Source organism: Strix uralensis, chromosome 5 (assembly GCF_047716275.1).
Source record: "Strix uralensis isolate ZFMK-TIS-50842 chromosome 5, bStrUra1, whole genome shotgun sequence".
In the NCBI taxonomy this organism is placed as follows: domain Eukaryota; kingdom Metazoa; phylum Chordata; class Aves; order Strigiformes; family Strigidae; genus Strix; species Strix uralensis.
The window spans coordinates 87,419,992-87,435,995 of record NC_133976.1 but is presented as its reverse complement, the minus strand read 5'-3'; the positions used below and the strand labels follow the sequence as shown (position 1 = coordinate 87,435,995).

The 16,004-nt window shown below is 37.5% G+C and overlaps 1 protein-coding gene across 3 annotated transcripts in view; it reads left to right on the top strand.

Annotated features, from left to right (window-relative positions):
- The window catches only part of ATXN10 (ataxin 10), a 103,818-nt gene that overhangs the window by 29,753 nt on the left and 58,061 nt on the right, over positions 1-16,004 (top strand). For 2 of the 3 annotated variants that reach the window (XM_074872114.1, XM_074872116.1), the window contains exons 5-6: positions 95-259; positions 12,488-12,568. In XM_074872114.1, the coding sequence (XP_074728215.1) occupies positions 95-259; positions 12,488-12,568 (246 nt within the window). The remainder of the gene's footprint in view (positions 1-94; positions 260-12,487; positions 12,569-16,004) is intronic. The other variant, XM_074872115.1, reaches the window with a different exon arrangement.

Here is a 16,004-nt window from a genome sequence, read left to right as displayed (position 1 = left end):
CAAAGAACAACAACTCAACAAGCTGAATGCCACTAGTCTGTTTTTCCAGGGTCAGTTTTAATTTACTGTCTTAACTCCTTATTTTCTCTTGAAGGACATGCCTAATGTACAGTGATGAGAAAATAGTTGCCTATTGCTGTATGGTCCTGTTCACCTGCCTTGATTCAGAGAAAGTGAGAGAACTTCTGGATCCTGGGAACTTGACTGTGCCTCTTCGTGTCCTGAAAGTCTACAAAGAGCAGTTGGAGTCTGAGTGGTCGTATGTATCTTTAGATTTTCTTTCTCCCTCTTAATTAGGTGTTTTTCTAGTGTAAATCTCTATTAAAATGCCTAAATCTGTGATGCTAATAAGCAGTAAATGAGGATCTATTTAGAAGTTAGTAACTTGGTATAGAGATAATTTTCACAATACTTTAACTGACTGTTTTGCTGCTAAAATAAGACTACATTTTTGTTGAAGATACAGACAGGAATTTTAAAATCATGGTCTGTTTTTGGTTTTTTTTTTTTTATTAATGAAACCAGGTTCTAGAATGCGAACTAATTTATACTTGTGTGCTGGTTTGTGGAGATTTTTGAAATAAAGTTAACTCAGAATATAGTCTTGAAGACTTTGGTTATTGGGTCACGCTAGGAAGACTTGTATGACTAATGCTTGTGAGTACTACATAAAATGTGGGGTTTTTTCTTTTTTTTTTTAATAGATCTGTTGTCTAGTGCAACATGCAGTGAATTTTATACCAAAACAGAGAAGATGTTTTGTTTGTGAATCTTGCATGTTTCATTTTCATACTTGAAGAGCACCTAGTCAGTGGTTTTGTTCAGTTGAGCTCATAAATTTTTTGCTAATGGCCATTCTTGTAAATATTGTTGTCAGTTATGCATTTGGAAAATGTTCTGCCCTGCATCAGCAAGGATACACATTCACTTAATTGTTATATGATGCATTCCAAGGGGAGAAAAAAAAAAGGATAGTTTATATGGTTTTTTGTAGCCTTCTTTTGAAGGTCCCATTTAAATTCAAAATTTAATCAGGAAGAATTGTCAGGGTTTTACTAGTTATTCGGAAAGTCTCTAAACAAAGTTAAGATGATTCAATGAAAAGCAAATGTCATTTAATAGTTTGCTTTTGTATTGAAAAAATGACTTTTTGTTTGTGTCTGGGCTTTTTTTCATAACCAGGTCAATTTGCTTAGGACATAAATAGTTTTCTGAAAGCAAACTTGAAGTTTCAGGGTCAGGCGACCAGACTTCTATTTCAAAAGTGACAAACCAAGTCTTTAGTTTTGTCATCTGTCAATATAAGCACATGTGAAAGACTGCTTTTCCAATAATTATCGTGATTATCCTTCATTTTCTTTATGTATTGAAGATATGCTGAAATGTATTTTGACTGAGATATAAAAGCCAGGGAGATCTGGAAGAGGTTGTTGTGGTGTTAAATTTATATTTTGAAGGTAATTGCAGAATAAATGCAGCATAAAAATAAATGCCGAGGTATCCAATTCCTTGATCTTTCTAGTCTGGAGTTCATTCTGTTGATGTTACGATGAAGATGTCTTACCTTCACTGTGGATGTTTGAGGTGGGTGGGAAACAGTCTCTCTTCAGAGTAGTCTTGAAATGAAAAAGGAGCAAACTTCTATACAAGATATAAGACCATGATGAAGGAAGAGAGAGGAGTAGAAAAGAGTAATCCTAGTCCTACCATAAGACAGTTGCAGAATGTTTACGCTCTAACTCGTGTCAGAATGCTTGAGTTCCTCATACAGGAAATACAGAAAAAAGCATTGGAATATCTTCCAGGCATTAAGAAAATAATACATGTGGTTTTCTGTCAGAGCACTTTAACGTTGGCTAGTTAAGTCTCAAAGCTCATTATCACTTTTCCCAACTGAAAGAAAAAGTAATGAGTTTTTAGTACAAGTTTCTTGACATTTTATACAGTCATCTTGAACCAAGTTATAAATGGAAATCTTTCAATAATGTTGGCACGGTTTTCAAGTCAACATAGGTAAAGTGCATTCACAAGGGCAAAATCTAAACCAGAAAGGGTGTTTCAACAGTGCAGTGTCAAGCATTCAAGAGGTATTCAAACAGCATTACCTTGAAATTGTAAAAGATAATTCCTTGGTAGAAAGGGGCTGATTTTTCTGTCTCTTTGTAGCTCTAGAGCCTTTTTGTGATTCATCTTGCACTGATTTTCCCCTGTTTCTTGATCCTCACTTCGTTTGTTCTTCTAATACTCCATTTCTTAGATTTCCCATTTCAAGAAACACATTTACTCTCTGGTTCTTCCTTGTGTTCATCTGTTCTTATTGTGAGATAATATTTGTCAAGGCTGAGGGTAATTTAAGTGGCAAAATATCTTCTTTTTTCATCTTAGTTGGGTTTTTTTTAAGTGATTTTCATCCTGAAAAACTGATATTTATGTATTAGAATACATGTAGTATCTTTGGTCTACTTGATGCAGAGGGGGAGGGTAAGAAAGTAATGTTTTTACATCCTTTTTTATTAAAAAAAAAAAAGGTTGGTGTAAGAGGTTTATTTTTCATATTTTCAGTGGAAATCTGCTAGTGTGTACCATTCATTACACAGCACTGATTTAAACAGTCTTTTTCTGGTTTTGGTTATGGTTTTTCTGTCTTTTTTTTTTTTTTTTTTATTCTTCTCCCGTGTTCCAGTTAGCCATAGGTCAGTCTGTTACACTAATGTAATATTTTATCTTAGGGCATACATGCATCTTGTGAGCCTGTACTGCATGGTGTATTTCTGTGTAGTTAAAGGTTTGTTGGAGCCTACAAAGTTAGCAGTCTTGTTACAAGTAGAACAATCATTGTAAAGTCTTGCAATATCTTTTTTTTTTTTTTTTGGCAAATTATCAAGAGTTTTTTTCTTGTTACCTTGGCAGTATTAACACAGCATGTATTCTGTAGGCAGCAAGTTGCTCTTAGTTTAGGTTTAATTACAGAGGATATTAACTTAATCCTGTGAATAACTGACTACATTTTCACAAGGTACCTGCAGCGTGTATCTTGGATCCTTCTTTGCATTTTTCTATCATTTTTCCATTTGTAAAGCACATAACATAAGAGTATTTGCAAGTATTAGACCTGATGTCACACAGCTGAACCTCCCAGTCCAAACAGTTTTTTCTTTTTTTTTTTTTTTGTAGAATATTAGAATGGGCGTGTTTTGAGGGTAGTCTTGAGTTGAATCTGAAAGTCTGTTTCTTTTATTAGCACTAATCCTTCTACTGTGAGATAAACGTGGATGGATATAGTCGTGTAATGTAATGATGATGCCTTCTGTTGCTTGCTTGCTTTTTTTCCTATTGCTGAGCAGCTGGAATCAAGCTAGCCAGCTCTTGTGCTGACTTTCTTGCATCCTGCCTCCTTGAGCGGTTTTCTCTGCCGGTTCTCCGAATTAAGGGGAGAGCTCTACTGATGCCTGCCATGTTGCATCTCTTTTCTGCAGGGAACTGTTGTGAATTTTTCACTGCTCTCTATTTACTAGCGTAAAGTGCTGCTCTGTTCCCGTGATCAGACAGAGCAGGCAGCGTCCGGAAATGGCTTCCTCACATGTGCTTCACTGTGAACGCAAAAGCTGAACAGTAAACAGGATTTCTTATTTTGGTAAAAGTAATGTTGTTTGCTTTGGCTGATGAAAGCCAAAGATTCTTATTTTGAATATAAGAACACTTTTTTGACAATGGTAAGTGAAAAAATAGGCTTTGTCCTTGGGTCAGTGTTGGTCCTGACATGTAGTAATGCTGTTTCTTTAGGACAGCTTTTGAAATTTTGTAGGTTTGTGTTTCTAATAGCTATTCTTTCATTAGAGCCTTTTATTTCTAAAACATTTTTGGATACCGAATGAATTGCAGTTTTTTGCAGTTAGGTATGTGAAAGACAGACACAGTCACTGCTGCTTTGAGAATGTGTTCAGAATAATTTTTGACTCTGGTGTATTGCTGCTTTTGCTTTGGTGTCCATTTTTATCATTGCATATAATCTTCCTGGTTTAAACTAAGTCTTGGTTCATTACTGAAGCACTTTTTTTTTCCCTCGTTGAAGAACTACGTTACTTTCTGATACAGAAGAGTGTGCATGAGATATAGTCAGGTAAAAGTGCAGAATATCTCTGTCCCTTTTCTTACAAAGTCAAAGCGAAGCTTTGGACGACTCTCTGGACTGTAGAAAAAGCATTTTGTCAGCAATTCATTGAAAATTTGGAGCTGTACTTCAGCTCTCACTGAAGTACATACCACTAAGATTGCTTAAACGAATTTTCATAGCCGCGGTATTTGCAACAGAGCCAGTATCTGTTGTAAAGATTTGGGTCCCTTGTGCCACAGCTAGCAAAGTGCACAGCATTATATGGGTGAGCCGAAATGCAGACTATTCTTCTTCCAGGAGGTTATGCTCACTGCTGGACTCACAAATGACCGATGTTCTTACTTTTTAAGTTAAAAATACTACTTAATTCCTGTCTACCTTCTTGTCTCTCAGCTGGAGCATCCGGTTTCGTATTACACTGAATAAAAAGCAAATGCCACATGTGTTTATTCCTCTTGGCTGGTCTTTCTTGCTGTCAAATGCTGCTTTTAGGTATTGAAAAACTTTCTTTGAATAACCAGGTGAGTTTTGGTTATAGGCAAAACTTTTATTTACAATTTTATTCCCTTTTATTGTGCACTGAAATTTATGACATAATGTTCCTTTAAGTTAGTATCCAATGAATTCCACAAATAAACACGATGCTCAAGATATTTTTGCAGTTGCTGCCATGTACCATTGGGACAGGGAGAGGACATCCAGGACAAATATTTGGATTTAAGGCCATTGGCTGAGCTGTAGTCTCTCCCCTGGGGTCCTCCCTACTCCATTCTGCTAGCACATGTTGGGCTTTCTACTCTTCACCCATGACAAGAGGGCAAGCACATCTTCAAAATCTTTTTTTGGTGAATTGGCAGTTCTTCCTCTATTCAGGATCCCACATTCATGTTTAGAGTCCAGTTTTCCATCTGCAAGCTGGAAAAGTCCTTAGGGAAAGTTCAGGAGGAACCTCTTTCCAAGTGTGATGCCTTTGGCTTCTCCCTCCAGTCTCGCAGCAGTTCTGTAGGGAGACTTTGTCAGAGGAAATCTGAGGTTATTCTGAGCAGTTCCTCAGAGCTCCTTTTTTAGAACCAGCTGTTGGTAGCAGACCTTTTGCAGTTCCTCTTCTGTCTGCCATAAACCCCTCTCCCAGAAAAAAGAGAGCGGAGGAGGCGTCTCTGAAGGCACGATGTAGCTTTCTGGAATTTTTCTGCCACATTTGCCTACTTCTCGAATCACAAGACATTCGGTAGAAGACAAGGATCTCCTGTCAGGGAACAGGGAATGTCTGAAGTGTTGGCTATGCTTCCTGAGAGGGGTGGGTTATGGGAGATAAGGCCTCAGTTTAGCGACTTCTGAATCTAATCAGTGATGGAAAGCCAAGCCATCTACTTTCTGAGAAGTTTTTGAAACAGAGGAGAGCTATTGTGCAGACCAGCAGAGTGAGATTTTGAGACACTAAGCATAGATGCATTTTTAAAACAGTTTGTAGATTGACAGCATAACAAAAATTGCCTCAGAACTTGGAAGAAAGGGAGGTAACAGTTCATGAGTGATACACTTTCTATTAAGTATTTTCCATGGCATGCTATGAGCTAAGAAAGAGTTAATAAATTTAAGAAGGAAGTCAGGTCTGTAAGAAATGCCCTGGTCAAATTTTGTATTCAGTCCTTGTATGTTCATACCTGTTTATCCAGACCAGAAGGTCTGAAGGCTCATTTCATTAAGTTTGTGGTTACTTGTAAGCATCAGAAATGCTTATATCTCTGAAATCTGTGAAGTTGCAGAATGTAATTCACACATTTAATAAATATTCTCTTGATTTAAGTACTGATACCTCCCCCTCTTTCTCTTTTAGAAGCTTGATCCTCTAAACAGCTCCAAGATTTTTTTTAATGTTGCTACCTGTGCCATCTTTAATACCAGATGCTGAGTGGCATTTTAAAATAGTATTAATTAACATATATTAAACAATGTATTTTTAAACTGCCTCTAAACTTCTAGTCAACACAGCTCCTGAACTTGTTTCAGGCTAGCAATCCTGTAATCTTGAATACTAGCAGCTCTTCCGAGGCTGCTGCTGCTGCTCTAACTCCCAAGAGCAATGATTTGAGGAGGCAGATTGTGTATCTCCAACTGAGGTTCTTCAAAACATTGCCTGACTGGCTGTAAACCCCTTTGTTTTGTAGCTTTTGGCTAAAATCTTAGAGCAAGAAGAAACTGGAAGTTTTCAGGACTGAAAGCTGTTGAAACTTAACCTGTCTTGTCCTGAATGTTTGGATCTGTAGTTGGGCTTGCGAAGAGTGCCCAGAGCTTGCTGCTCTCAGAAAGTTTCGAGGAGTATGATGTTACAGAATATACTTCAAAGCGTATGTCTTTGCAAAGACACTGGCTCTGCAGAAACAAGTTAGTTTCCTTTCTTTGATTTGATTTATGGCGTACACTAATTAAATGATCCTATCTCCTTGACGGTTCTTTGCTGTGCAGTTGTTTTCTAGAAAACATGTTGTTCTTTGCAACATGCAGCTACTATCTAGGCTGTTAGCTTAAGAATTAATACCCACTAAGTTTGGTGAAAAACTTCCATGCTGCTACAGCCTGGTGCATGAGTGACCATTCCTGTTCTATCTTTAGTCCTGAGACCTTGTCCTCCAATGTAGTCTCTCCCTTTCAGGGGTTGGTGATGATCTGTTGCTTCCAGCTTGCTCTGCTCATGATCACAGTTGTGGGATTAGCATTCCCTGTAAAATACTTCCTCTCACATGGGAAGTTTTTAAACTTCTCAACTTCAGTTCCATTGCTTCTACCCTCTTGTGATTTTTCTTTTTTTTTTTTTGTCTTTTAGTATTGCTTAGTTCATTTCTATCTGTTCCCTAACAGCAGATGATCGATCTCGTAAACTGTGATCAGTCTTTCTGCATTATGCATCTTTTGGTTCTGCTTCCTCCACCCCTCAGTTCCATCTTCTGTTTCTTCAAAGGGATGAGCATGGTTTTCAAGCCTTTGTGAGACAATAATTAATTTTCTCCATCTTTCCAATATACCTCCATAGCTGTATGCTGATTTAATTCTTCTGAAGTATTGACAAACTAAGTTGAACATATGTTAAACATGGAAGCAAATATACTTACTCCATAAGCTAATTCTCTTTTTCCAGTGCTGCTTTCTTTCAGCAGCTGCTGCCTACCAAAGGATGCTATCAGGGAACTGGACATAGCCTTCCTTTAGGAAACAAAGCTGAAATACACTGCTCAGTAACCGGAACGTATTTCCTACTCACTCTGTTTCTATGTGATTACTATCAAGGTCTGAAGAGTCCTCTGTAACAAACTCCCTCGCAGTTCCAAAGGAAAAACAAAGCACAAGCCGTATCTAGAGTCATGTGTAGTATGCTGAAAAGGTTTGCTAGGCACTACCATTTTTAATTTTTTTTTTCAGCTTTTTCTTAAAACATGCAGAGGGCTATGTCTTAAGCTCTGGAAGATTGTGGAACCTTTAAAAAGTCATTCCTGTGTGTTTCCCCACACATACACATCCACTCCCTGTCGGGTTTGTATTGATCAACAGCAGAAAAGTGTGTCACACAGTTTAGGAGCTACTGTGTTTAGAAAAGAAACCAGCACAGAATGCCACATGAGATCTATTTTAGAATATTGAACCTGCAAACATATGTGTTTTGTAAAATAATTAGGAAAAAGTAGTACAAAATTACATTATAATTTATCCTAACCGAGACCAGTGTGTATTCTAAAAGCTGTTTATTTTAGAAATACTTTGGTGGTTCCATTAGAGATGAGAGTATAGCTTGTGTCATCAGTTTTTCCAAGTGTGTGCATGGGGCAGTGTAGCTACTATGGAAAGAAAAAACAGGTTGTATTTTTGATTCCTGAAGAGCAAGTAACAAAAATCCTCCATTTTAAAATAAGAGGCGTAATATGCCTTTTGGCTTCCAGAAAAGCGATATTAAGAGTGTGGTCAGCTGTTTGGCATGGGAAGTAAGAATTTCTGAACATCCACTTTCTCTTTTTGAAACCACAACTCCATGATGACTGTAAAGATTAGGATGTGGGGCTCCCCCTCCTCATTTTTTGCCTTTGGTTATTTTGTCCTGGCTTATGGAAAGAAGTGTGGACAGAAACTAGTGCTCCTGTGGCAAGGAGTGTCGCCCATGGGCACAGATTTAAAGGCAAAGATGGAACTCCTCAGTAGAGCGCTTGTTGCTTAATTGGTATGCATGTGGTGGAGAAACCAGAAAACGTTACCTTTTTTTTTTCATTTGGGCTGGCAACTTTGTCTCTTCTCTCTGACAGTTTAGGGTGTCCTCTGTCCCTTCTTCTACACTCCAGAAATTCTTATTTTTAATTCCAGGAAAGTTGGAGTTATGTTGCAGGTTCCAAGTTCAACTGTGGTTTTAAATACTACTGACAATTGGAAAAATTTCCTTAATTGTAGAGATCTGAGTAGCTTCTACTTTCTATTTGCAGTAGCAGTGTATTGGCACAGATTTCCTCAGTCTTTCAAAGCTGAGCCTCCCATGTTTATTTATCTCATCACCTCTTTCTTCTTGTATATTTTGTGGAGAGAAGGGAGAAGGAAGTGATTGTATTGCTAATCATCTTCCGCGTCCTTCTTGGTAGCTCTTCAGAAAAATATTATTCCAACTTTGTGCATAAGTAAATCTCTTTTTAGTGCCTTTCAGATGTAGCTATCAAATTGAATGTGAGAGTCTTCTGAGTCAGAGAAATATTACAGATAATCCAAACTCAGTCTTCTAGACCTGAGAGTTGACTTGGTGGACGGTATCACGGCCTGTAAGGAGGATGCATTCATTATGGGTAATGAAGATGGAAGGGTGTTCACTGTTGTGCTTGATTCAGCTCAGGAGAGGAGTATTGTGGTGCTTGGTACTTGGAGTTGAGCCTAAAATATGGAAATGTGTCTAGTTGTCCTTCTTTTGAGCAAGAAGTGCTGGTGTTTGGGATGATTTATCTAGTTTCTGGAGGTCTTTGTGACAGCACATGTGTTCCATTTGTTATTAAATAGCTTTATACTTGTAGTTGTTTTTTAAATAGTTTTGATAGGGTGTTTATATTCTTGTGCGAGGGCAAAAAATACTTCTGCTTCTAAAATATGCTCTGGTCCCAAACAATTCCTCATGAGGCGTATTGATTTTTTAGCATCTGAAAAGGCTGGTGATATGGCTTTGAAAGTTTAGCTGACTAAATTTTCTCCTTTATTTTCTTCAAAATTTGGATGATTTTGTTACATCTGTTTGTTAAACTACAGTAAAAATAGCTATTCTTACTAACTATTTTGGATAGAGTGACATTATTGTAGGATGATGAAAAATGCTTTGGTTTTGAGATGGGAAGGGAAGTTTGCTGATCAAATAGAGAATCGCCGTAGTTTTTTCATCTTGCTCTTGAAACATTTGTGGGGGTTTTCTTCCTCATTTTCTGAGACTGAGGACACTGTTCTCTAAACTTGCTAATGGGATCAAATCAACTTAATAAGGAGCATGACATTTGATGATAAAGTTGATTGCTTACACCCGGCTTTGATTGGAGCAAGCTTAGTGGTCATTTGAAATATACTGAGCGCAAATGCAGCTTATACCATTTCATCTTGGCTGCTTCTCAAGTTCAATTTGGTACAATGCAGCCCTTGTGCTATTGTAAAGTCTTTGAACTGAACATCTCCTCCTGTATTTATCTACTATGTAAGCACTTGATTTTTTTAGGATTTTAGCCAAACAATTTTTTAAAAGTCAAGAAAATTGGCATATTTAACACTGTTCATTTGTTACTGTCTTACGCTTGCATAACAACTTTAATTTTCACCATTTCCTTTGCTAAATTACAGTGGTCCTCAGTTTATCCCAGTGGTTCTGCTCTTAGCCCCCAAAGGGAGTTTAAATCTCCTACGAAAGACTTTTGTGTGCATCTGAAATGCCATATTCAGTCAGTAACCCAAAACTGAATGTCTTTTTTTATTTTAGGGTTGGGGATGGTCTTACTTTTTCTGTTGATCTCCCCAGCCCCAAATGAAAAACAGGAGGGCTGTGGACTAGAAGATACTAGATTTAATTTGCTGCATCCTTGCTTAACTACCACCGAAATTTTTGGGCATGGTAGCAAGAGTTGAAAGTGTTTTACTCTACTATTAATTCTTCTGTTACCTTTGGTGATGCTCTTGTACAATATGCTAGTACTCTATTCTTTATGATACAGTAATGCAGGAAGTGGATAAGGTAAAAGAGAAACTTAAATACAGAAGCAGAAATTTCATGTGAAATATGAATAAATACTTAAATACAGAAGCAGAAATTTCATCATGTCATGAAATTAAAAGGGTAAGTAGTGTATCCAGAAGTCTATGCTCCTTTATAAAGGGAAATTTTATTCTAAAATACTGCAAGCTCCTCAAGCAGTAGAGGTTTAGTCCACCAAACGTGAAAGACGTGTGAATAAGTACAAGAGTGTAGACCCAAGTAACGACTAAAATACAGGTTTTCCACTTTGCAGTAGTAATCACTAACGTGTACCTAGTAGCATTAGATCTTCTTGTGATAATTATGGATTGTTTTTTAACTACAGGGCAAATAGTCAAGATTTCCTCAAAAGAATGTTAATCATGAAAATTAAGACTTAAATTCCTAGTCCCAACTGGAAAATTGAAAAAATCAGGCTTCAGATTGTCTCCTTACATGCACTTTTACCATACTTCATTGTCAGCTGAAATTTGTATGTTACGAGGCTAAGTACCCTGTTCTGCACAACTCCTATTACACTCTTTTCTTTTGCAGCTCCAGATAAAAGCCTTTGCTTCTACTCAAGTCCCCGAATAATAGTGTCAGTTGCTCCCATTCTAAGGTTTAACCATGGACGGCTTGTGTGCTGTGAATTGTCGGTTCAGGAGCTGTAGAAGTGTTCCCCTTGACTGCACTGCTGATGGCTTCATTCAGTTGTTACGGCCGAGTCTGCGCTGCTCAGTTGGAATACATTTGTGCTGTTGACTTTGGGGAAGTCTGTAGGTTCAAATTTGTGTTGAGAAACTCTTGAGTAAATGCTACACTGCTCAGAATGCCAATTTTAAATTGATTGTTCCCTATGCCTATACTATTTTTTTCCTTGAATGTGTGTACAAGTATCAGTAAAAAAAAGCACAGCACAAACCAGCTTTTCATCTCCCTCCCCCTCTTAAAAATGTCTAGTTTACAGTAACTGAAGCAGATCCGGGCTAAGTCCACAGTTACTGTTAGAAATACAATAGCTGTTAATCTTTTGGACACCTCTTGTTCTCCTGTTTCCCCAATTGCCATTAAGTATTTGTCCAAAAAATACTTCGTTGCAGCTGGAAGGCTTCTATGTGATCTTCCTGTTAGCTATGTAGTGATTTACAGATACACAAAATAAAAGGCTGTCAGCAAAGTGTAAAAGTAGGGAGGAGGCAGAAGGAATACTGAAATTGCTTGGTTTTCATATTATTTTAGCTATTCTTTCTCACTAGGTTCATCAGCTCAGAGGATTCTCTGAGACTTGACCTGTTGTTATCTTATATTTAACAGGTAGACACGCTGCTTAAAAAATGCATAGTTTAGTATGCATATACCTATGCAGCATATATAACACTGCTAGTACTCCTAGGAATGTAATTTGAGGAGAAAAATATTTTTCCATACTTTGTTTTTTCCCATAATACTGAAAGCACATGTCTGGCTTGAAATTAATTGATTGGCATCTGCTGTTGGCTGCTGTGAATGGTACTTGGGAAGGTGATCAGCGTAAATACTGGTATTAGCACAAGGCTAGACTGACCTTACCTACCTGCCTCGTAGAGCAAGGAGTTAGAGCTGGTTATCAGCTTAAGTTCCTGTTGAACAGGGTATTTTTTTGTAAGTTGAGAACAGCATTTTGCTGCCTTGCCTCTGACAAAGAAGTTTCCGTTTACTTTGATGCTTTGTTAGAAGTTTTTTTAAAAGTGAAATTATTTCGGCACTTTTTTGACTGATGAGCTTAAAACCAGTGTTGTGATGAGTACCATAATAGCTTTCAAGCTTGAACTTTAGCTTTTTGCTGAGATGCCTAAACAATTGGATGAGTGTTTTATGATTTGAATTGTGGTGTGCCTTTTGTATAACTGGCAAAAGACTCTAACCAACTTTCCTTCAAGCATTTGAGTGAAAGTGTGCTGAATTGATGGGAAATGGTCATTGCTCTATTAGGAAAAATACTGCAGAACAATGCACAATTATTTTGTGACAATTTGTATCTATTAGCAAATAGGACCAGAAGCATGTCACATGGTCATCTGCAAGTAAAAATAACCAATGCCACTTGGAGTAAATGTAGATGCTCTTTTTGTAGCACCAGTAACACTTTTTTTTTTTTTTAGGTTCTTGATTGTTACAGACCATTTGCTGAAATGTCCAGAGTTGGTAAAAGCCCTCTATGCCAAACTGAGCAATCAAGAAAGGTAACCCCAAAAACCAATGTGGGTTTTAGTATTTAGCATTCCATATAGAGTATCCTGTTCACATGATTGAAAAACTGTGTGGTTTCATAGTTGGCACAAAATCTCTAAATACATGTTTCTATGTCAGTAATGGTTTTAAATTGGTTGGTTAACATTACAGCTTAGCCACAACTGGCAGTGATTTATGTAGGGTTGCAGAATCCAGGTTGGCGCCATTACTTGGTAAAGAAACACTTAAAAAAAAAAAAAAAGACAAGATTTCATGCCTGTGTCTTGATTTCATAAGAGCACCACACCCTGCAGTGTTTTACAGCTGTATTTGAAATGTCCTCAGCTGTTCATACTTCTGTTGCAATAACAAGAAATTAAAAGGAAGCCTTTGCTAAAGTTGGAAGTCTGTCTAATACTGATTAGCAGAACCTAAAAAACGTAGATGGGCAGATGCCCATGATTACTTAATCTTTTGGTATTTCCATTACTGAAAATATAAAATTCTTCAATAAACCGTCACCTTGAAAGAAACTAGCTAGTTTTCCTTCAAGCGTTTAAGCAAATGCATGCTGAATTGATGGGAAATGGCCATTGCTAGAATTGAGACAATCTTATTTATAATTGCTTTAATAAAGAATCGGGGAAGATAAAAAAATATTTTGTTAGAATAACCGCCTTTGGGAAATCCTGTACTATAATTCTGCAGCTCCTCCAACTGCTTGAAGATCTTGTTTATGTATTCAACATGGCTACTTTGTTCCCCATTTGCTCAGGGAAACTGCAAGTTGCCTCTATAGTTTTTGCAGGTGAAAGAGAAAGCAGTAAACAAAGCAGTCCCTTAATGTTTTTCTTTCCTGTGTTTTTTTGCTGTGATTAAAACCACAGCGTTATTACAAATGGGGATACAGAGTCTGATCAGAGATTGTGAAGAAACAAAAGGGATGGCAGGCAAAGAAAGAGTATATGGTAGGTTGAGAACCATAGATACAATATTAATGTATAGGTATGGGATGGAAAACATGGGATGGGAATGATAAGGAGGGAAATACTGGCTTCCTCATTTATTCAGGCTGACCAAATGGGAATGAATATGAGCTGTGTCCTTACTGTGCCTGGAGGTGGGGGCTCCTTAACCAGTTAGTAGGAAAGAGTGTTTTAAGTGAACGAGCTAGATTTAATTGGGAGGGGATGTCATGAATGGCAGTTTGTTTGTATGTATTCGTAATCCCCTTGAGGACAGTCAGGCCTGGGTGTTCAGTTGTACTTTAAGCAATAGATGTAATCAGTTTCTAGAGAGGTTTCAGCTGCATTCGTTGCATGTGCCATGCTACAGATGATCGGCTGCCTCGACTGCAAGGCTTTTGGTGTAAGCATCATGTGGTTGATCGCATGTGCAATGGCTAGTCACAGCATATTCGCTGAATTTATTATCAGTCCCAAGAGTCCTGCAAATCAAGTAAACTCAATTAAGATTTCCAAAACCATAATCACAGTACAGTTTATTATGAATTTGATACTGTTTAATTTACTGTCAAACACAGAAGTAGTGTAGAAGTAGTCCTTTTGCATCAGCTATAGAAGAAAACCGTGCCATGGCATCTTCCTGTATAACGTTAGCATATTTAAGAATGCATTCTTTTGAGATATATGAGGAGACAAGTCCAAATGAGATAAAAACACTTTGACTGTCATTAACTGGAGAAAAAAGTAACCGTATAAACCAAAGCACAGGGAATTCATTGTTTCAAAATGAGACAAGGAGCTTTCACCGCAAGAGTTCCGCATTGGGTGTCCAATAAGGCTGACTAAGTCATATAAATGAAGAAAGGACAGATGTGGTATTGAGGTGTCTGGGGAAGGCAGCTTGAGCTCATGAATATATGGTAACTCTCAGTTACAGTGTTCTCTATCATGCACATTAAATACACTTACTTTAAATGTATTTACTGAAACAAAATTAACTGTGCTGAGAAAGTTTGCGAATACATGCGTTAGCGGTGACTGTTAAAGTTGGCAGTTGCCTTAGATAACCAAAGTATATGCAGTTGCATAACCGCAGTTATTTGCACTATTCACAGTATTTGCACTATTCAAAGTATTTCCTGTAATTGAAATCTAGTGCATTTGTGATACAGTAGCCATGGTGCGTGCCATGAAGTAGTTCTTGTTGTAGAAGTGGATCTGGAATCTGAATTTTCAATTAAAATAAAATTCCTGACTTCCGGACACCTTTCTCTTGCATTTCCAAACAAATTTAAGCACTTTGGTGTTGCATGTCTGAGTTTGCAAATGGCCTGAAATAAATACTGTGATGATACGATCAGCTTTTTTAATGGTATTCTGGCTTTGAAAAGTGTATGATGATGTGACAGTGCCTGCTGTTTCTCTGCAAGTGATTCTTGCAGAAACATATGGCTATGGTATTGAGCCAAAAGATTGTAGATTCTTGAATTCTTTGCCAGATTTGAGATTTCCCTGCACGTGTGTGCAAGTATTTGGCAGAAGTATTTAGAAGAAGCTCGCTTTGCTTTAATCCAAGTTAGCCTTGAGCATGGACAGTGTAAGTTAATGCCTTGATAGTCTTAATTATGTTGTAAAAATCTTCAATATGAGTACATCTGTGTTGTCCCTTTTAAGAAGGGGTCTTGTAATTAACAGCAACAAAAATGCAACTGAATAGCAAGTGAATAGCTTCAGGTGTTTTTAAGATGCTCAACTACTTACATCTTTAGTTTTGAATTCTGTGTTATTGCTTGTGAGGTGTTCTCAGTGAATGTTGCAGCCTGGAAATGGGCACTCAGGTAGTATCAGTGGCACCACTTCTTGCTTCTGTTCAACCACAGGGCTGTTGTGGTGGGTTTTTGTTCTTGGTAATGCTCATAGAAATAGACTAGCTGAAGGTAGTGTTGGATTATAGTCCTTCACAAATCTACCAATTTTCATTCAATAGGATGCTTACAAGTATTGTTCGAAGATGAAAGAATTGAAAGTTTCGAGGAAGAACCTAATTTGTCTCATAGAACCATTGCTGACAGTGAAGAGTTTCAGGAAAGAGAAGTCTCAGTTGCAGAGGAAGAATGTCCCAGGTGTCTGACACTTGCTAAGAAGTTATAAACCAAGCATGCTTGATACAAAAATTATTTGGCAATAATAAAATTGATAGAATTTTACAATACTGTTTTTAGACAGGCTCAGCTAGACTTCACTTTATTTTGTAATAAGGAGCTACCAGATATAAATTGCCCTTTAATGCTGTGGTTTATTTGCAGACTATTGGAGAGAGCAATGTGTTTTACTGATGATGGCAAATACTTTGTAGTAGTTGTTCTGAGTTCTTGCCAATTCGATCAACTTCAGGAAGAACTTGTTTAAATTTGGCTAGGAGGGGAAAAAAAAAGCAACAGATTGACAAAAAGTCGTTCTAAGTGATGCCTAAAGAAATGGA